The sequence below is a fragment of the Fukomys damarensis genome, unplaced genomic scaffold (assembly GCF_012274545.1).
Source record: "Fukomys damarensis isolate Sample0158 unplaced genomic scaffold, DMR_v1.0_HiC HiC_scaffold_19, whole genome shotgun sequence".
In the NCBI taxonomy this organism is placed as follows: domain Eukaryota; kingdom Metazoa; phylum Chordata; class Mammalia; order Rodentia; family Bathyergidae; genus Fukomys; species Fukomys damarensis.
In genome coordinates this window covers 61,607,288-61,628,069 of record NW_022900931.1, presented here as the reverse complement: position 1 = coordinate 61,628,069, position 20,782 = coordinate 61,607,288, and the positions used below count along the sequence as shown (strand labels likewise).

Here is a 20,782-nt window from a genome sequence, read left to right as displayed (position 1 = left end):
ACTTACCTTGCTGAGACAAGGTACCCAACACCCAAAGTTAAAGGAGGAAGAGTTTATTTTAGCTCATAGTTTGTAGAGGTTTCAGTCCATATTCAGCTGGATTTAAGGCAGAGGGGCACTGCAGAGAAGAAATAGTCCATGACAGGGCAGGCTGGAAGCAGCAAGCCTGCCTTCCCTCTCCCTTTATATTCCATCAGGCTAAAAGCCTATTGATCGGTTCCACCCATACCCCAGGTGGGGCATCCATTACCCACACTCAACTATGCCAATTCTAATCAGTGGACTAATTTAGTACCACACACCCTAGATCCAGCCAGCTTTCAAAAGCCCCACCTGTGAGCTCAGGCTGATAGAGGGACATCTAGACACAAACTAGAATGGTATGTAATGTTTGCTTGTTTGGGGAATTTAAAAAAATATTTTAAATTTATGTTGAATATATACTAAACATTCAGAAAAGCTGCATGAATACTACGAAGAATTCCCATACATTCTTAGAGTCTAGTGTAACTACATTCTGAGCTGTTCATGTTTAGTGCCTGAACTGAAAGAGCACACCCCCCCACCCCCTGCTTCAATTTCTCAGGTGTGTCTACACAGTGTTCTCAGCATGGTGACTTTACAGCCACTGGACATGACATGGTAGTCAAAACCAGCATCCCTAAGAAGCCAGCACGAGTGCTATGGCTTTTTCTACCCTGACCTTGGAATTACATAATCACTGCAGACCGATCAGTACACTGTGACAGAAAAGCTCATCTGCAGTCAAAGAGGAAGAGAGTTTGTAAACATATTTTAAGACAAGTGAACACAGACCACAATATTACACTACTATTTCCCAGTTGACAGTCAAATTATATAGTTGTCCTGTTGTGGAAGGAATTGGTAAGTGACACAGGCACAGAATGGAAGTAAAATAACAAAAACTTTATTCCATCGATGAGGGTTGATTGCAACTAAAAGCAGTGTCAGGATCGACCCTGCACTCTGTTATAACCCCCTCTTTTATAGGATTTTATTTAGGTAGTTACATTTTATTCTCACAATCCATATTGCTGATATACAAACCATGGTCGCAAGACCATTGAATTTCAACCTAGATGTAGCACTTCCTTCTTACGATTTGTCTGCTACTTATTCTACACCAGGGGAAAGGACTTTCCTGGTCAGGAAAACAAAGTTAACAATGGTTCTTTTCGTCTTTACAATCGTGTGGTTTACAAAACTTTTGAGTTAGGGGGTCTTGATGCAGCCTGTTATCTCAGGATGAGATAACCTGATTCATTACCACATGACCCCCCATTAGTCATAGGGACTTAATTTTGGGGGGCTGATGGACAGCATGACACAAAGGTCACACACAGCCAGGCTGCAAGGTTTAAATTCCTGTTTCAGGTTCTTCCCTTTGGCTTTGAGAGAACAACTTAAATTCTTCAGCTATCTACATTCTTATCTATAAAGTGGGTATCATAGCAATATCTGTGGTATGGGTATTGAGCCGATTAATGCACAGAGAGCCCTATAGAAGAGTAGCTGGCACTGGGTACACTGACAAATTATTACTGCTCATTCATTGACATGCGTCTCACCCAATTTTTATTTATTTTATAAATATTTGAATATTTGCCAAGCAGAAAAAATAACAAAGACATGCTAGTGAACGGAGGGAATTTGTTCTCCAGCTAGGCAGAAAGGTCACACAAACTGTCTCCCCATGGGAGGGTGTTACTGTAATAGCCAGCCCGACTCCATCTTGTGCCTCAGTGCCAGTTTGTACCTACGTTAGAACAAAGTGCTTGCACTAGAACAGTGCACCCCAAGTCCCCACATCCTGCTTGGCAGCGAACCTGCTACAGTTGCAGGATGTTTTGTAGCTCACCCTGTGCGTGTGAAACTTCCTCGTGCCCTCGCTAACCTGGCCTGGCTCTGCTTCGGTAGGATTCCGCTTGCTCTCCCCTGAGCCCTCCCCAACTGAAAGTACGATTTAAACGGAGAAATCAAACTGCTTCTCATTGCGAGGAAATTTCTGAGCACTAGCTACCGTGGTGCGGGCTACATAATAAATAGGGTTGAATTTGGCAGGAAGAGTGGCGCATCTCTATTGCTCCAACTCGCTCATCCACAACATTATCAGAGTCACCGAGTCACTTCCCTCCCTCTTTGCAGTCCTCTAGAGATGTAAGAGCCGAAGAAGGAAAGGAGGCTGACAGAAATCCGAGGTGTCTCTGGTCCAGGATAAATCACAGCGAACACCCCCAGGCACCGGATGGAAGTGAAACGCCCCCAGGGGAGTCACTGGGAACAGCGCTCCCAGCAGGGATCAGCGAAGGCCAGGGGCGCGGCAGGGGAGCTCAACATCGGAACCGAGCACTCGACAACGACCTGGCACCTGCTAAAATGTGCCAGGACCAGTTTATAAGCATGTTTACACCATTTACCTAAAGTTCACAGCACCTGTTATCGGTAAGCACTACCATTAAACTCACTGTGTGGAGAAGATACGATGAAATTAAATCTACCAAGGTTATACGGCCCAAAGGCTGCCAACTGTGCGGAAAGCATAGAAGCAGCGGGAACCCCTCAAACCCAGAGACGCGCAATTCGGGCTGGCCCACAGTTTGGGGACCTAGGAATCGCCCTGCAAGTCAAGGGACACAAACCGTTGTCCCTGCCACCACAGCGTCTATTCCCCAAGGGCGAGGGCTCAAACTTGAGCATCCCAAACCCCGCCCGGAAAAGCCGGAGTAGACTCTGGGAATCCACGCTAGTTTACCTCCAAGACGGGATTGACGAGGACCTCACCCTCCTGCTGCGGAAGTGCTCCGACTGCACGCAGCTCTCGGACTACATTTCCCAGAATCCCCAGCAGACCCGCCCGCACAGACACACTGCCTATAGCGAACTTTCCCCGCCCTCCTGGACTACACTTACCAGAATCCTCAGCAAGATTCCCATTTTCTTTCTTCTTTTTTTTTTTTTTTCAGTACACAGGTGCAAGTGGTTCAGTTCTAAAGGGTTGAGCGCTTGACCTTACTTTTCTTTTTTTATTCCTTTTCTCTCATGCTTTCCTTCCTTCCCTCTCTTCCTTCCCTGACCTTTACATTTACAGCTTCAAAAATCTTATTTAGCCTGCTCTTGACATAATAAATACAGTAGAATGCTTTAAGAGTAGGAAAATTTATTGAAAGCTCTTAAGAGAGACAGAAGGGGGTAGAATGCTTTATTTTTTTTCTACAAGCTGGTTGAAATGAATGAGCCATGATTATTTAGAAGATAGAAGTGGGAGTGGAAAAGTCTGCCCAGATAACAAATTCAGCTCTTGAAATCAGGCACTAATCATTTTTCTACTGATGAAAATAAACAACTAGAAAAGTTTTTGTACACCTTTATTATAGAAAAGTTGAAAGAATAGTACAAGGAACACTCTATCTCATCCCCAAGATTTATCTATGGCTTTGTTCTAATTCCCTACAGAAGTGTTTTTCAATCACTTATTGCATTTTATCACATCCCCTTAAATATTTACACATCTCTAATTAAAGACATATAATGCTTAGCCACAAGTATCAACATTATCCCGTAAAAAATTAAAATAGTCCCCAAAATATATTTTATACTTTTAATAATTCAAATCAATATCTAAACTGTTATGTTAATTACATTGTTATGTTGGTTAGGTTTCTGTAGCCCTCGTCTGTCTTTCTCCAGGTACCTGCTTTACTGAGTAAACTAGGTCACTTAAAATATAATATTCCCCAAATTCTCAATTGCATACTAGCTTCCTTGTGGCATCATTTAATTTTTTGAGAAAAAAATTTAATTTGTTGAGAAAAGCAGGCTTCCATTAACCCTGTGTATCCCTGAACGCTCTTTCTTGGTATGTTCAAAGTGCAAGGCTCTTTACCCAGCAATTGCTCATAGAAGCTTCCCTTTTTCTTCCAAGCTCTGCGTTCCACTCCTGTAATTCCGCCAACTGCGGGATACATCAAAAGCTCTTAAGTCACCCTCCTGTGAACTGGGTCATGGACTCAACACAGTCCAACAAGAAACCATTGTTTGACCAAGAAAGCTTGTTTTTCTGCCAGCATCCATGAAAAGGTGACAAGCTAATCTGTTATGTAAGACCCTGAACATACTATACTTCACCCACACGCTCTAACAACAGTTAAATGCGCTCCTGCGGTGGCCCAGTACAGCACCATTAAGTGTTCAGCGGCGCCACCCGCGGGGGAACAGCGGAACTCCAGAAGCTGGAGAATCAAGCAGATAGCAATCTAGTGACATAAATTTTATTGTGGTTTTGCTTTTCCTTAAATTATACTGGTGTTTAGCACACCTGTGCTCTGCTCATCAGTCAGCTGCCCTCTTGTCTCAGTAATCACTCGCTCCAGTGGTTTCGACTCTTTCTAGTCAGGATTAGCCAGAAAGCCTAATGAGGCCCTTATTCTACACTCGTCCTGCCTCCAGACCCCTTTCCCTTACACTACTTCCCTTCCTGTCTAGCGATTAATCCGTACGTTTATCTACCTGTCTTCAAACTCCTGGGATTCGGAAAAGAGTGGTGGTGGTAGTGGGGGGGAACCACACATCTACTGCCCAAATCCAGATTTCTAAGTACCATTTTCCGGTATGAAGAACCCAGGTGCCTAAAGAAATAAAAAATTGCACGGCTGGGGAAGTCAAAGTACAAGACAAGTCTGGAAGATCACGTCAGAATAAGGATGTGCTCCAACTACGACAAACAAGTGACGGACAAAGGGGACAGAAGGGAAACGCTTCCTCAGGAGTGTGATAATCCAACGAATGCTGACAAAATGATGAAGGTTGAAAAATTACCCCTTTACAATCATCAGTAATAACCAATTTAGGCTAGGCCCTTAGTACTGAATACTAAGACCAGTCGAGGTTATTTTGTTGAAAAACAAACTACTTACAGGGCAGAAAGCATCTTTCCACAAATTACTGGTTCCAGAGGGGAAAAGAGTAACTTCAAGGTTATGAACAACAATCAGTGAGGCAGTGACCCAAATTAAAGTGTCTAAGTGACATGTACAATCCTCGACAGAACTCAGGAACTCCCCCAATAAGGTACTGTATTAGGACAAATGATGAAATTTAAATAAAATTGTGTTACGTATCACTATTAAAATGTTCTGAATGTGATATGGTGGCTGTTTAAGTAAATATCCTTTTCTTAGGAATATACACTTTTAAGTATTTAGTGTAAGGGGTAAGATGTCTGTAATGTACTCATATGGCTAAAATATGTGTACATCCATAGGTAGCAATGTACATGTGTACACACACTTACAATATGGACAGAATACTGGGGATTTAGCTCAGTGGTGCTGCTGCCTGCCTTGCAAGCACAAGGACCCGAGTTCAATTCCTGAACCAAAAAAAACAAAACATAATATGGACAGAATGAGAATTGTGTGATATCTGGATCAAGGGTACAGAGATTTTACAATATTTCTTACAAATTTGTAATGTCTCAATTTTAAAATACAGTGTCTAGAAATATAAAAATATATATGAATCGAACTTGCATCATTTAGAGATAAATGTAAGTAAATACATATCTACACCTTTCTTTTAAATAGGATCACAAAAAATCTAATGCTTTTTGCTTTTCCAGGTTAATATATTCCATAGAATTTTTTTTTTTGGTAGTGGGGATCGAACTCAGGTCCTTGTGCTTGTGAGGTAGACGGGAACAGGTTAATATATTCCAGACACTGTCCAGCCTCTGTAACTACAAATTTACCTCCTCTTCTTAGATGTTTGTACAGTGTTCCGTTGGCTGATAAAGCATAAAATACTGTGGCAATCCAACTGATTATTTCTCATTCCTACTAAACCAATAAAGCCATAGACAACTTTTCATACACATCTGTGGTACAAATTTACTTTTGAAGATCCAAGATTCATCGCTGGGGATCTGCTCTTTCATGTTAACCCACTATACCACATGAAATAGTATCACATTATGAGTCCTTAGCTACAGAACACTTAGTAATTTTATTCGTTTTTCATAGCTTTATAGTTTTGATATAAATGGTCAGTGTCCGGTGTAAAAAAGACAAATAACGCACAACCCTCCCTGACCGAAAAATTGAAATAACTACTTAGCACGTGACAAATACCCTTTTGTACATTACCAGCGTCACACTGAAAGGTCATCTGTATTACATGTATATTGCTAAGAGGACAGCAATCTCTACTTCCTTAAATATAGTAGTCCTGTTACTGTTTCTATGTCATCATTTTAAAGGATATGTTAAGATTCTGAGTCTGAAGAAATACTACTCTTGTTATTTTTATAAAGTTTATCACCAGCATGGACTTTCTCAAACCATGAAGGTGTGTATTCCAATAAGATTCATCAATAAACCTCTCATTTCTAGAGCTTTCTGCCAGTGTGGACAGTTACTCTTGTTATTTTTATAAAGTTTATCACCAGCATGGACTTTCTCATGTGTGTATTCCAATAAGATTCATCAATAAACCTCTCATTTCTAGAGCTTTCTGCCAGTGTGGACTTTCTGATGGTATGCAAGACGGGAACGGTGACTGAAGTCTTTACCACACTCATCACATTTGTATGGTTTTTCCCCGGTGTGGACTCTCTGGTGAGTTTGAAGACGTGCACTTTGACTGAAGCCCTTCCCACACTCCTCACATTTAAAGAGTTTCTCCCTAGTGTGAACGTTCAAATGAACCCGAAGATTTGAGGGGAGACTGAAGGCCTTCCCGCACTGCTCACACTTGTGAGGCTTCTCTCCCGTGTGGACCCTCTGATGGTGGCGAAGGTTCAAGCTTCTCCCAAAGCCCTTCCCGCACTGCTCACATCTGTAGGGTTTCTCTCCGGTGTGGCCTCTCTGATGGTAAATAAACTGTGAGCTGTACCGAAAGCCCTTACCACACACTTCACATCTGTAGGGCTTCTCTCCGGTGTGGACTCTCTGATGGGACTGCAGGCCAGAGGACTGGCTGAAGCCTTTGCCGCACACACCACATTTGTACGGCTTCTCTCCGGTGTGGACTCGCTGATGGACTCGAAAATCAATAGCCTGACTGAAGCTCTTCTCGCACTCTTCGCATTTGTAGGGTTTCTCTCCCGTGTGGACCCGCTGGTGAGCGTGAAGATTTGACCTCCAGCTGAAGCCCTTCCCACACTCCTCGCATTTATATGGTTTCTCTCCAGTGTGAATCACTTGGTGCAGTTTAAGATTTGAACTGTAGCTGAAGTCCTTCCCGCACACGTCACATCTGTAGGGCTTCTCCCCAGTGTGGACCCTCTGGTGGGTTTGAAGCTTTGAGGACTGACTGAAGCCCTTCCCACAGGTTTCACATTTGAATCGCTTCTCCCCCGTGTGGACATTCTGATGGACCTGGAGATTGGAGGCCTGGCTGAAGCCCTTCCCACACTCCTTACACTTGTAGGGTTTTTCTCCTGTGTGGACTCTGAAATGGATGTGAAGATCCGTATTCCGGGTGAAGCCCTTCCCGCACGCCTCACATGTGTAGGGCTTCTCGCCGGTGTGGACTCTCCGATGGCATATCAACGGGGAATTGTGGCTGAAGCCCTTACCGCACACGTCACATCTGTACGGCTTCTCCCCGGTGTGGACTCTCTGGTGTATGTGAAAATGTGCAGCCTGAGTGAAGCCCTTACCGCACTCCTCACATTTATAGGGTTTCTCACCTCTGTGGACCCTCTGGTGGACGCGGAGATTAACACTCCACCCGAAGCCCTTACCGCACTCTTCACATTTATACGGTTTTTCCTCCGTGTGGACCCTCTGATGGCACTGAAAATTTGAACTTTGACTAAAGCATTTACCACACTCCTCACATCTATAGGGTTTCTCTCCAGTGTGAGTTCTGTAATGGATGATGAGACCTGTGCTGCTACTGAATCCCTTGCCACAACTGTCGCACCTGTAGGACTTCTCGCCTGTGTGATTCGACGGATGAGAAAGAAAACGGCTCTTGCCGGAGCAGGCACCGGGCTCGTGGCCTTCGTCCAGTTTCTCCCCTGGGTGAACGCTCAGGTGAGACTGCAGGTGTGGGCTTTGACGGGAGCGTCGCTCCAGCGCCTGAGCCCCCTGCGGAAGCACTGAGCCGTGACGGAAGCCCCTTCCCCACTCACATGGAAGAAGTGGCTCTCCTGAGGGCTCCAGCTGACTGCGGCCATCACCCACGCTCGCGCCACGCTCACTACGTCGGCAGGCTTTCCGCTCTGGGGCGCAGTTCATTTGCTCACCCAGTGCTTTCTGCATCGTATCCTCACACACGCGCAGGCTGTTCTTCACGTTGGTTTGCTTATCTCTGTTCTGGTTCTGTGACTCGATCAGGTACTCACTTTGGGAGGGACACTGGGTTCTTGACACTGAAAACTCTTGATTTTCGGTGTACCTGGAGCGATCTCTTTTATGATACTTAGCGCTGTTGTCATTTTCAGAAACTTGAACGCAACCACCTTGTAGCAGTTGGGAAGGTGTCCTGTGAAGACACCTGGTTAATTCACTGGCGACGTGTTTCCAGATTTGCCAGCAGGATAGCTCTTCATTTGAAAGATATTTCAATGCAAATTTTCGAAGAGTCTCCATCTCATTTTGATTCATGTTACCTATAGAAGAAAGCAAAATTCAGAAATGGTCACAGGTGGATGTTTTTCTTCAGAAATATCAGTTTCACATCAAGGTCACAAGGTAAGGCCTTAAGAAGCCAGGGAAGGCTTACAACATTATTCATTCTTAAGTTTTTCCTGCAAGTGGGATACACAATGGGATCAACGTGACCCACTTAGAAACATAAGCGTCACAAGCTTGAATCAGATGGCTGCAGGGCCTCAAAAAGACAACCTACAATAATATCCATTAAGAGCTTATTAGCCAGCATGTAATTTCAGCTATTGAGGCTGAGGCCACCCTGGGTAACTTAGCAAGAACTTATCCTAATGTAATACAGGGTTCCTCGGTTCACAAACTCAATCCCAGGATTCTGGTGGCAAACTGAAGTGAATAGGAACTGCAATTCAGTGGTCAGGTTCAATGTTGAGTTTATGGGGAGATTTGATTTGGTTCTCCAACAGTTCGGTTTGTGACCAGAATCATGAAGGATGAGTTCATGAACTGAGGTACCACTATGTTTCTAAAAGGACGAGGCTCAGGCCAGTTGGTGTCTGAAAGAGCAGGCCTGTGGTTTGCACCAGAATACCTACTTCTCTGGGTTTCTGTTTCCATCATCCAGAGCTTTTCTTCTGCTTCCAACTGGGAAACCATGTCTGGTTGGAAAGGAAGATGCCCTAAGAAAAGGCACAGAAATATATATTTCAGGTGAAAACATATCTAAAATGCACTTCTGTCTAAATCACATACTCCTCAGAACCCAAGTGGCATTTCAAGAACTTTTTTGATTGTCCAATAAGGAATTTAGGTCATAGCCTAGTTTATATCTCTATCCCTGTACCTATATTAAGTTAAATTTAAAACCAATGTATATTTTTATCATGTTTCCAACACTATCTCTCACATCACTCACTGGCAATGGTCAGATTTTGCTGCAATGTGTGATTCTTGAGAAGGAACTGATATATTCTATCCTTATTTATGTCACTGGGTAAAAAATGCCAGTAAAAGGTGCTATGTTTATTTCATGACCCGACAGTGAGTCACAGCCATAATTTGAAAGGCAAACTACACATGCTAAATTGTCCATTTATAGTTCACTGAAAATAGGGTTTCTCAACTGTGGCACTGTTGATGCTCTGGACTGGCCCATTCTCTGCTGTGTGACTGAGCATTGCAGGAAGTTCACCAGCATCCCCAGCTACTATCCACGTGCCTGCATGTACTCCCCTCTAGGCTGCCACAACTGTGTCCAGACTTTGACAAATATTCTTTGATGAAAAAATCATGCCTGACTGAAAACCAGCGATTTAAAAGGATGGAATTTTACATAAGCACAAAACCCTGAAAACACTCTGTTATCCCAGGGGTTAGAAAATACGTTGTTTTCAAGAGCAGGAAACTATCTGAAATGGTCCAAAGCCTTCAACATCTGAAGGGAGTTGAAGTTCGGGGGCAAAGGGTGCCTGTCCTTACCCACTGCGACCAGGTTCTTAAAATTCTCCACCATTACGTCTTCATACAGCTTCCTCTGCGTACAGTCCAGCAGCCCCAGCTCTTCAGTGGTGAAGACCACAGCCACATCCTTGAATGTTACCGCCTCCTACAACATCAAACACACATAACCTCAGTCCTGCAGCTCCCCTGGAGGAAGGGGAGCACTGAGAAGGGCAGAGAGGATACCAAAGCACAGATCCACACCAGAAAATCACAGTTTTGTATTATAAAACAGGAAAACACCTTACTTGTAGTACGGTCATTTTCACCTGTTCCTTCTGGGGAAGGTGAGAGCCCTGAGAAGGCATAACTGACGAAGGGAAAGGAGCCCATGAGACACAGGTCAGAGCTGCCATGTTTCCAAGTGGCTCTTTATGGAAATTACACCACAGCCCCTCCTTCCTTCCAGACAGATGTCACCACATTTAGATTGGTGACTGGAGCAGGGACGAGATCCCAGCCACTAACTGCCTTCCAGTTCAGCGCCAGCAGGAGTGGATGACCCTGAAAGACCAAATGCAATATGGCTGTGGGAAGTTCTATAAATAACCTCCCCCTCCCTTTCCTTTTTAATTTTCATGGAACTAGGGATTGAACCCAGTGGCTTGTGTATGCCAGGCAAGTGCTCTACCGCTGAGCTACAGCCCCAGCCCTCTATGAGATTTTCTAATCCTGGGACTGACAGCGGAGAGGGGAACATGTGGGCCACGAAATGGTGTGCTCCGGAGTCGAGTGCCTTGAGAGTGACACTTCACCATCTGTGTGGCCCAAGCAATGTTTAACAAATAATTCTCCGTGCCTCACTTTTGCCATCTGCCAATGAAGAGAAGACGCATACACTGCACCGACCTCATAGGGTAGCTACAGGGATTAAATGAGCAGATGGAGAGCTCCAAGAACCAGAGTCCTCCTCTCTGGTAGCTACCAAAAAAAAAAAAAGGATGATACTTTGAGATATTCAGTTCTTACAAAGATTGTGCTTCCGTGAAAGTCACCTTTAATTTGTGAAAAAGACTAATTCTGACTTAAAATAACTTCTTAGTTTATAATTTGTTGCCCACTAGTCATTTTTTATTAATACTGGCATCAGTTTTCTATAAAGTATTATTTCAAGGTCAATTCCTTTCATGAAATGAGAAAAGGCTCACTGATAAATCCCTTTTATACTATGTGCACGGAGATAAAGAAAAACACATAGCAAAGAAAAGATGAAGAATAAAAGAAAAATCAAGATGGATAGAAATAAGTCAAAAAGCTCCAACATTTGTTGAAAAGCAACATGAAAATAAGGGAATGAAACAAATGGCAGAGGAGAATATCCTCAAAAGGTAACTGCTGAACATGCCTGCAATCCTGACAGAGAAAACTTTTTCACAAAAACCTACAAAATGTCACAATGTAAATGATTTCTGCCATCCCCAACAGCAGTTTGCTTTGTTTAGTTCAGAATCAACAGACACCAGAGGCATTAACCACTGAGTGAGACATCTAGTCTCATCCTGAGTTAACAGGACACACATCAAGAACCCCTAGCTCAAAAGTTTTGTAAACCACATGATTTTAAAGATGGAAAGAACTACTGTTAACTTTGTTTTCCTGAACAGAAAAGTCTCTTCCCCTGGGCTTGAATAGAGAGCCGCACAAATTTTAAAGGTAAACTCCCCTAACAGGGAAGTGCTACATCTTGGATGATAGCTAGACAAATCTTAAAGGTAAACTCACCCAAAAGGAGTGCTACTTCTGGATTGAAATTGAACTGTCTTGTGACCATGATTTATCAGCAATGTGGACTGTGAGAATGAAATGTAACCACCTGAATGAGAGCAAGGTTGTAAAATCCTATAAAAGGAGAAGCTATAGCCCCGTACTTGGTTGATCAGGGCACTGCTATCAGGCGTGATCGACCTTTGTCAACAAAATAAAGCTTTGTCTTATTTTACTTCCATTCTGCCGCCTCTCTGTGTGTCAGTTACCAATTCCTTCTGTAACATTTGGTACACTGGCCAGGAAGAAAAGGGCTAAATGACACAGCCTGTGTTGGGCCTCTACCTGGGTCGTGCCACTGAGCTGGCCTCTGAGGCCTAAAAAGGGAACCCAGAAAATCCTGGGGCACACTTCTTCCCTTCTGAGGAGGTGGATGGCCACTCTCTCCAGCAGGACTCGTGGGATACTGAGGCAGGAGAATCACTGCGACTCTGAGGCCAACCTGGGCTACATAGTGAGTTCAAGGAAAGCCTGGACTACAGTGAGTGAGACCCTGTCTCAAAAAAAAGAGAGGTAATTGCTGAGAATGTCCCACAACTGATAAAAGATATGCACTTACATTCAGGTATGCTACACAGAATAAAAAATAAACATACTCCTAAACTAACATAGCAATGTAAAACCTTAGCAATAGACTAAACAAATTGCTGAAAACAGCCAATATAATCTTAAAGCTCTCAGAAAGAAAATAAAAATAGCTAAAATAAGTGACAATTAACAGAAACAGGGTAACTAAATGGGAGACCAAAAACAACTGAAAACTATCTGCACAGTTAAGAAAAGAGCTGTCTACCTTTGTATGCTAAGAAAAAAAAAAAAAAAGATTGTTTATACAAGGTCTGAGGTACAAAGACATTTTAGATGAACAATAATGAATAAAATTTATGAGTATATTAACTCTGAAAAATAAACTGCAAAAAGTAATGTGAAAAAATATTCATAAATATATTGACAACAGAAAAATCTTTATTAAAAAAAGTAAGCCAAGAACAAATAATGACCAGTTTTGAGGATACATAAAATGTAGACCTATAACCTAGCTTATAATTAAAAACAGACCAACAGAAAGGGATATTATCAAATTCTAAGGTTTTTTTCTCTGTATTTTTCAGAATGACAATACATGCAGCCATTTTTTGACATGGACAGTTTTAAAAGTTAAAAGAATGGGGCCAGGGATTTAGCGGTTGTGTGGCCTGCCTTGCAAGCACAAGGACCCAAGTTCAATCCCTGGTACCCCCCAAAAAAGTTAAAAGAATGACCTAAGAGTATATAGGTTTAGATCCACTGAGGATAACTAAGAGGGAATGAACAGAGCTGAAAACAAGAGAGAAAGAAGGAGCAGTGCAAAGTGTACTACATTAAAGATACATACGTGTACATATAGAACACACACACACACACAGAAGATTAAACATCCCTGACTACATGAAAAGAACAAATCTCATATTCTAACAGATGCTACTAAAACATAATGACAAAAAATGTGAAAGAAAAGGCATGGAAAAAGATACACTGAGCAAATGCCAAAAGCAAGCTTCTGTTTACAGGTCATGGTACAATTTACGGAAAGTTTACCTGATGTTTGGGATATGCTTTAAAATACTCTATTTAAGGTAAATGGAAGTAGTCCCAGCTACCTGGGAAGCTGAGGCAGGAGGGCTGCTAGAGCCCATGAGTTTGAGACCAGCCTAGGCAACATAACAAGACCCTGTCACAAACAGACACACAAGAAGAGAGAGGTTGAAACTAAGTCTTGATGACATGAGGATTCACTGTATTATATTACTCTTTACAGTTGTATATGCTTGGAAATTTCCATAATAAGGGAAAGAAACTACAGACTTGCTTGCCAGTTCTGGCTATGGTTTTTTGCTTTGTTTTTTTTTTGGTACCAGGGATCAAACTCGGGTCCTTGTGCTTGGGAGGCAAGCAGCAGAACCACTGAGCTAAACCCTGGCCCTTTGCTTGCCAATTTTGAGAAACAACCATAAATACATATGCAGCGAATATTAACACAGTAATATTTAATTTTTATTCATTTGTGTATTTGTTGAATTAGCTATCTGTCCAATAAAAACATACCTAATCAGACAAGTAAACTCAGATTTTCTAGTAGTGACAATGTAAAAAGGCAAAAATGAAACAAAATACAAAGATAGGTGAAGTTAATTTTAACAGTATATTTATTTTGGAGTAAATTTATATTTATTTAATGGTGTAATTTATCCAAAACATCATTTGAACATGTAATCAATGCAGAAAAATAATTAATGTCCCACCTTGTATCTTTTTGTACACTCTAACTAAAATCCAATGTTTATTTCACACCTAATAGCACATGTCAAAGCGTTCATAAGGTGTAAAATCACAAGGCACTAGATAGGGCAGCATCGCTGTAACCGGGATTTGTTACTGCTATAACCAGCATGTGACTTACTTTATTTGACCTGGAGTCAAATGAAATGAAAGAGATGTGTTGGGGTTTTTTTAAAAAAATCAGTGTAGTTTTCAAGGTCTTCCATAAGAAACGTTCCAACTATAGTTCCCTCCCATCGCTTTTTCTCAGATGAAGCCCCCTCAGCCAGATGGATTACTAGTTAGGATAACCGAAGGTCATTTTATCACTCGGATTAAGAAAAGGGGCCCTGAAAAACAACACTTGCGGTTCAACTACAAAGCCAGCTCTGAATATTAAGATGAATGACTTTGGGGAAACAATGCATCTTTTCTCTGTCTCATTTTCTCATCCTTTAAAATAAAGGCAATAAAAAGATCTACTTCATCGATCTATATAGATACATAGTTCAGAGAAGAAGGCCTAGACATCAAAGTGGTGAGATGCTATTAATAATTTCATTTCCAAGTCTCTCTCCTACCCATTCTCACATTTACTCAAAAAGATGTGTGGTAACTTGTGAGGGAAACTTGGTTAACCGAAAAGATGACGGAACAAGACGGTACTTAAAATAGTGGTAGCCGGGTGAGGCTGGGAGAAGTCCTTTCTGCTTGCTCTTACCGGGGCGAAGAAAAGCATGCAGTGAGATGAGACTGCACGTCGCTCCCGTCTCTTGTCCCTCTCTTTCCTGAAGGATGCAACCGAAGGGCCCGGAGCCCTGATCTCGTTTCTCTTCAAGGGACTTCCCTGAAAAGGGCGCTTGTGAGAGCATTTCTGTCAGCAGCCAAAGGAAACCCGTTACCCGCGCCAACACAGCCCAAGCCTTTGACAGGTGTGGTCTGGTTCGATTCTAATCACGCCCCCACCCCGTAACCGGCAGCTTCACTGCTACTTTACAGATTTGGAAACTGGAGCGCAGGTCTCGCGCCGATGGAAGCCGCAGCGCTGCTGTGGGGCGGGGAAGACACAGAGGGCAACCGCACTTCCGCCCTCCGCCCTTCAGCCTCCGCCGGCGGCCGCGACTTCCCGGGGCTAAAGCGACCGCCCAGTCGGGTCCCACTCGCAGGCTGAAAGGGCTCCGAAGGATGGTGGAAGCGAAGGGCGTACTGTACTCACCTTTCTGACCGAAAAGATGGTGGCACTGTCTCCCTCTCCTGGGTGGAAGCGGCTCAGACTATTCCGAGCACCGGAACTACATTTCCCAGAAGGCCCAGGACAGCGGACGCTGAGCTTCCCCCATTGGCCAGCTTCCGGCCGGAGACCCGGGCAGATGGTTCTCATAAGTTCCCGTTGCGGAACAGGTACCATCCGTCTTCACAAGAAAGAAAAATACAATCTCCTCACTCCCGGAGTTCCCGGACCGCAGCTTCTACAGTCCTTTTCATGGCTTCCCGCCATTTTGCCGACCCGAGGCGGTTCCCGGACGTCAGCAGAGTTTAGCGATTTCTCATTGACAAATAAAAAAGTAAAAGCGAAACTGTGAGAGTCAAGAGTCTTAAAATAATGATTGTAAGAAACGTATCATTTGATCCTTTCCCAATAGAACTATACCCACTACTACCAAGTGTAGAAACCAAAGTAACTCCATTTTAAGACAACGCCATCGTATGTTAAATGAAACTCCTAGATGAACTCAAGCAGGAATTTGCTTAGTCGAGATAAGGGCAAGGCCAGATTGCTGGGAAAAGAAACCATAAACTTACAGAGTAGAAAGACAGGAGGGTCTGTATAGATAAGGGAAGCCCACCACGTTCCTGAACACACTGACCTCTCCCTGAACTAGCTCCCTCTCCACCCTGAAATAGTCTTTTCCTACTTTCACAAGTGCCCTAGCAACACCCAATAGGAATAAAAAGTAGAAGATAACACCAGTGAGAAAGAGCGGATTTCAAGCCTCCCAAACCCTATAAAGTTATGCCTTAGAAGGGGGTCGGGGCTCTTGTTTCTGATTCGCTTAGTCGGTGAGGCAAGAGGGTCCAGGGCTGGAGCTTGCAATAAACTCCTTGTGCATTTACATCGGACTCGACTCCTTGGTGGTCTTTGGGGACTTCGGGATCTGGACACAACACAAGAAAGAAAGGAGGGGGGAGAAGCCTTTAATTTTCAATGTTTATATTTAATAGGATCAACTAACAGGAAAGATACTCTAGATACAAAAAGAGTGAAAGCCCAAAAAAGTGCAATAGGAATAAGAAGATTGGTATTTTGTAAATTGATAGAGGACCAAGAGATGGACAGAGGAGGAGGGAGGGGTGGTAAAAGGGATGTAAAAAGAATTAAGATGTAATACGTAAGTACCAACTCCCTGTGATGAATGTAATCATTAAATCATTGTGTACTGCAATCATATACTAATAAAAATACAAATTAAAAACTGCAATGGAGGCAGATATATTGTAGATTTCCACCTTTATTAACAGTACAAGCAATTCAAAACAACTTGCCTGCTGGACACAGACATTCAAAAGTTAAAACACAAGCTTCAGGGTAGACTTCTGTGGAGAACTTCTCAAAGCAATAAGAGCCATTGTAATAAATAGTCAAGGTTGTACTCAATGGAAAAAAACAGGTTTATGTTTAAACATCTGTTGTTGTTATCCATACTGGGGATCGAACCCACAGCCTTGGAACTGAGATACATTTCCAGCCCTTTTGTTGTTATTGTTGTTACCTGGGATTGAACTGGGAAGGCAAGCGGCAGCACCACTAAGCTAAATCTCCGGTCCCATTTCCAGCCCTTTATTTGCACAAGTGTATGATAGAATGGACTCTCAAAGAAATGTGGAACCAGGTAAGGTGGCACATGCTGTAATACCAGGCCTCAGGAGGCTGAGGCAGAAGAAGTGCCACGAGTTCAAGACCAGCCTGAACTACGTAGTGAGACTCTGTCTCAAAAAGCAAAATGAGAAAGAAAGAACTCAAAGGTTCTCAGTTCAATTCCCAGTACCAAGAAAACAAACAAACAAACAAACAAAGGCTGAGGCAGGAGGATCACTGTGAGTTAGAGGCCAACCTGAGCTACATAGTGAGATCAAAGCCAGCCTAAACTATAAGCAAGACTGTCTCAAAACCCCCCAAAACAAAAGTTGGTAATAAATAAAAGTCCCCCAAATGTTTATATGTATTCAATCTCAAAGTTTAAAATAGGAAAATCTTTGAGAAGCCTACAATCAAGCCCAAGATGACATGAGAATTGCAATTTAATAACTCATAAAGGCCAAGATAACTAAGCACACAGTTTACTTATGGTACTGGGGAGTGAACACAAGGTCTTGAATGTACTAGGTAAGCACTGTACCATTACGATACATTCCCACTCCTTTCACATTTAGAAATTTGAAATAGGTTGTTGCTAAATTGCCCAGTCTGGCCTCAAACATATGATCCTCCTGCCTCAGGCTCCTCAGAAGCTGGAAGTGCAGGTGTGCACCATCACACCTTGCAAAAAGTTCAGTTTTCAATGTAGATGGGAGTCAGGATCAGCCCAGCCATGCACATCGTGACAGTGAACTTCTCAAAACTACAAATCAAAGAGCAGCTCTCTCATTGGCCGTGAAGAGACAGGTAGCTCCTGGTTGTTACCAACATATTTGAACGAACCTAAAGACCACGGTCAAGGGGAAGAGCAAATGCGAGGATGAAAAAGAAGCCCTCGTAGTCATCTCTTCTTTCAAAAGCAAAGAAATTATCACAGTATATCAAGGAAACGTGACTCAACAAGGCCTACATCCTAAACTACATGTGGTATTTTCAGTTACAAGAGACAAACCATTTTGTTTTAACTAGGGACAACAACGCTTTTCATAAAGGGCCAGAATGTAAATATTCTCATTTTTGTGGGCCATGGTGTCACAACTGTCATTGCAACAAGAAAGCAGCCACAGGTGATACATAAATTAAGCACTTTAACATTCCAGTAAAATTCTAAATGCACTGGGCTGGATTTGCCTGAGGATACAGTTTGCCAACCCCTGGATTAACCCCGTTAAATTACAAATTACCTCGAGAGTTGGTGAACTATCCTGATACCTACTAAGAATAATAAAGCATCAAAGGCCCAGGACTTGCGGCATCTACCACAATCTGAGGTACCACAGCCTGGTATATTGAGCGTGTAAAGGTGTGAGTCAGCAAATCATAGAGCCCTATCGTTTCCACTGTATATAAACTTCACTGAAACCCCTTAACAAATAAGCTTTAAATATCACCGAGATCCCTGAGAAATGGTCTTCAATCCTACGTAACGGCACATTTCCATTACTACACTCCACTGGCACCACGCCGTGCTCCCCCTACGCACTTTTTATTCGAATCCTTATCACAATTTATCTCTACAACTTACAGGCTTCCTTTTTTCATCTTTAGGATTTGCTCCGCAACTTTGTAAACACTTTCCATCCTTTCCCGCCCCCCGCACAGTTCGAGTTTCTTCGCCACATAGTATTTGGAAAGGCTCGCTAGTTCTGCAGGCACAAGGTCCTGAGTTTGATCCCCAGTTTAAAAAAAAAAAGAAGAAAAAAAAAAGAAAAAAATCCATTGCTCTGGCTAACCATTTAGCTAGTTGAGAAGTCTGAAAAACTAGGAGGCATCGATTCCTTATACAGTAGCCCTTTGACTATTGAACTCAATCGGTTCCTAAGGGCTGGTTGTAACTCAAATTGGTTCTAAGTCAATACAGCTGAGATCTGGATGTTTACCTGAGTACACACTGTAGACAACCAGAGGCAGATGAATTTTCCATGAATCTAATTGACCCAAGTTGTTCTATGTCAGGCCAGTTGTAACTTGAGCACCCACTGTATTGAAATTGCACTGAAGCCATCTAGGATGCATTTATCAGCTTATGCCTACAATGATTCCAAGTATGAGTTGAAAATATATATTCATATTCACCAATGTATCTGTATATTTCATCTGCACAATTTTTAAAATAACTGACTTTGAATTCCACACTTTAATTCCGGCTTTATGTGTTACGTGATTCCTTAACTACAAGGGATTGATGTTTTCAATAATTTTCCAGGTCATACTCTAAGTAGTTTTTGTTTGTTTGTTTTTTGAGACAGGATCTCACTATGTAGCCCAGGCTGGTCTCTAACTCACAGCGATCCTCCTGCCTCAGCCTCCCGAGTGCTGGGATTACAGGTGTGCGCCACCGCGCTCAGGGTTCTCTAAGTAGTTTAACTATTACTGTAAAAATATAGTATTTGGGGGAAGTTAAATGTGGAAAAATTCCTGCCTTCTCGCCACTGTTCATATACAGCTGAATAAACTCCCACACACAAATGCACTAATCAGTTTACGGTTATGTGATGACCCTAAACTACATTACTGTGTCATAATTGTTAATAACTTCAATGAACCTGTTATTGCAGTAGGTAAAAATATTAAATTCCCACTGAAACATCAGCCAGTTCCAAAATGTGTAATTTTGTTAATATTTTAAATTAAAAATCTCCTTAACACTTCCACTTTCACAAAACAGCAACATCACTGATGTGCTTATTACTCATTTCTTCTATGTAAGCTTCCTAATCATAAGTTCCAAGTCTGTCAAAGGAATGCATTTTTTTTTTTTTTTTGAGACAGGGTCTCACTATGTATTTGAGTTTGACCTGGAATTCACTATGTAGCCCAGGCTGGTCTCGAACTCACAGTGATCCTCCTGCCTCAGCCTCCCGAGTGCTGGGATTACAGGCATGTGCCACCACGCCCGGCAAGGAATGCATATTCTCATCAGCAGTGGTGAACCTATGGCCCTCCTGCCCCAGCGGCCTGTTATCACTGAAAGCTCTAAAAGGTTCACCATCCCTGTTCTATATTCTGACCAAAACTCCCAAGTGTCTTTTTCCTACTCCCACTGCTAAGAAAAAGTGAGTCATTCATAAACCAATAATTTGTTATGTTTGATAATTATCCAATTCTAATATTTTTTGTCATTTTTCCTAAGAACAAGACTTGAATCATCTTAGGGAAAGGGAGAACATGGGATAGAGAATTTGACCAAAGTAATCAACTGCAAATACCCTCTACTGAAGTTTTGATAAAAAATAATGCCAAAGCTCTTGGAAGACAATCATCCAATCAAATTTTGGATGAAATGTGGGAATAAAAAATGATCAATTTTCAGCTGGCTGTTGTGATGCATGCTTGCAACCCCAGCCTGGGAAAGCTGAGGCAGAAGGATCCAATGTGAGTTCAAGGCCAACCTGGGATACATAGAGTTCAAGGCTAGCCTGGACTGTATAGTGAAACCATTTTTTAAGAAATAAAATTTTTTTTTCTTGGTACTGGGATTCAAACTCAGGTCCTTGTGCTTGCAAGGCAGGCGCCAGAACTGAGCTAAATCCCCGGCCCAAAAAATCAATATTTTAAAATAATCAAGAGTGTAGTGTGCAGTGTCTTTAAAAAAAAAATTTTTTTTTTTTTTTGCTTTTCACTATGTAGTTGAGACTGACCTGGAACTCACTATGTAGCCCAGGCTGGT

At 42.5% G+C, this 20,782-nt stretch overlaps 1 protein-coding gene across 8 annotated transcripts; it reads right to left on the bottom strand.

Moving 5' to 3' along the window:
* Window positions 1-5,350: 5,350 nt before the first annotated feature.
* On the bottom strand, window positions 5,351-15,763 carry LOC104861693 (zinc finger protein 227-like). Of its 8 annotated transcripts, none has more exons than XM_033765833.1 (6): window positions 15,412-15,763; window positions 14,917-15,042; window positions 10,113-10,239; window positions 9,230-9,313; window positions 6,479-8,635; window positions 5,351-6,363 (listed from the first exon to the last, which is right to left on the bottom strand). In XM_033765833.1, exons 1-5 carry the CDS (start codon window positions 15,601-15,603, stop codon window positions 6,519-6,521), a joined length of 2,646 nt encoding a protein of 881 aa, XP_033621724.1. In that variant the 5' UTR covers window positions 15,604-15,763; the 3' UTR covers window positions 5,351-6,363; window positions 6,479-6,518. The 8 variants fall into 8 exon arrangements, with proteins under 8 accessions (XP_033621724.1, XP_033621725.1, XP_019062914.1 ...); XM_033765834.1 differs by having other exon boundaries at window positions 5,351-6,401; window positions 6,517-8,635; XM_019207369.1 differs by lacking the exon at window positions 5,351-6,363 and having other exon boundaries at window positions 6,439-8,635.
* Window positions 15,764-20,782: the final 5,019 nt, after the last annotated feature.

Bases quoted from the DNA above. Each gene is read 5' to 3' on its own strand.
- LOC104861693 (XM_033765833.1), bottom strand. From the start codon at position 15,603: ATGGTACCTGTTCCGCAACGGGAACTTATGAGAACCATCTGCCCGGGT. The intron at 15,043-15,411 runs GTGAGTACAGTA...CGCCCTTTTCAG, and splicing joins CCATCTTTTCGGTCAGAAAG to GGAAGTCCCTTGAAGAGAAA. The intron at 8,636-9,229 runs GTAGGTATTCTG...TTTCTTCTATAG, and splicing joins GGAAACAGAAACCCAGAGAA to GTAACATGAATCAAAATGAG.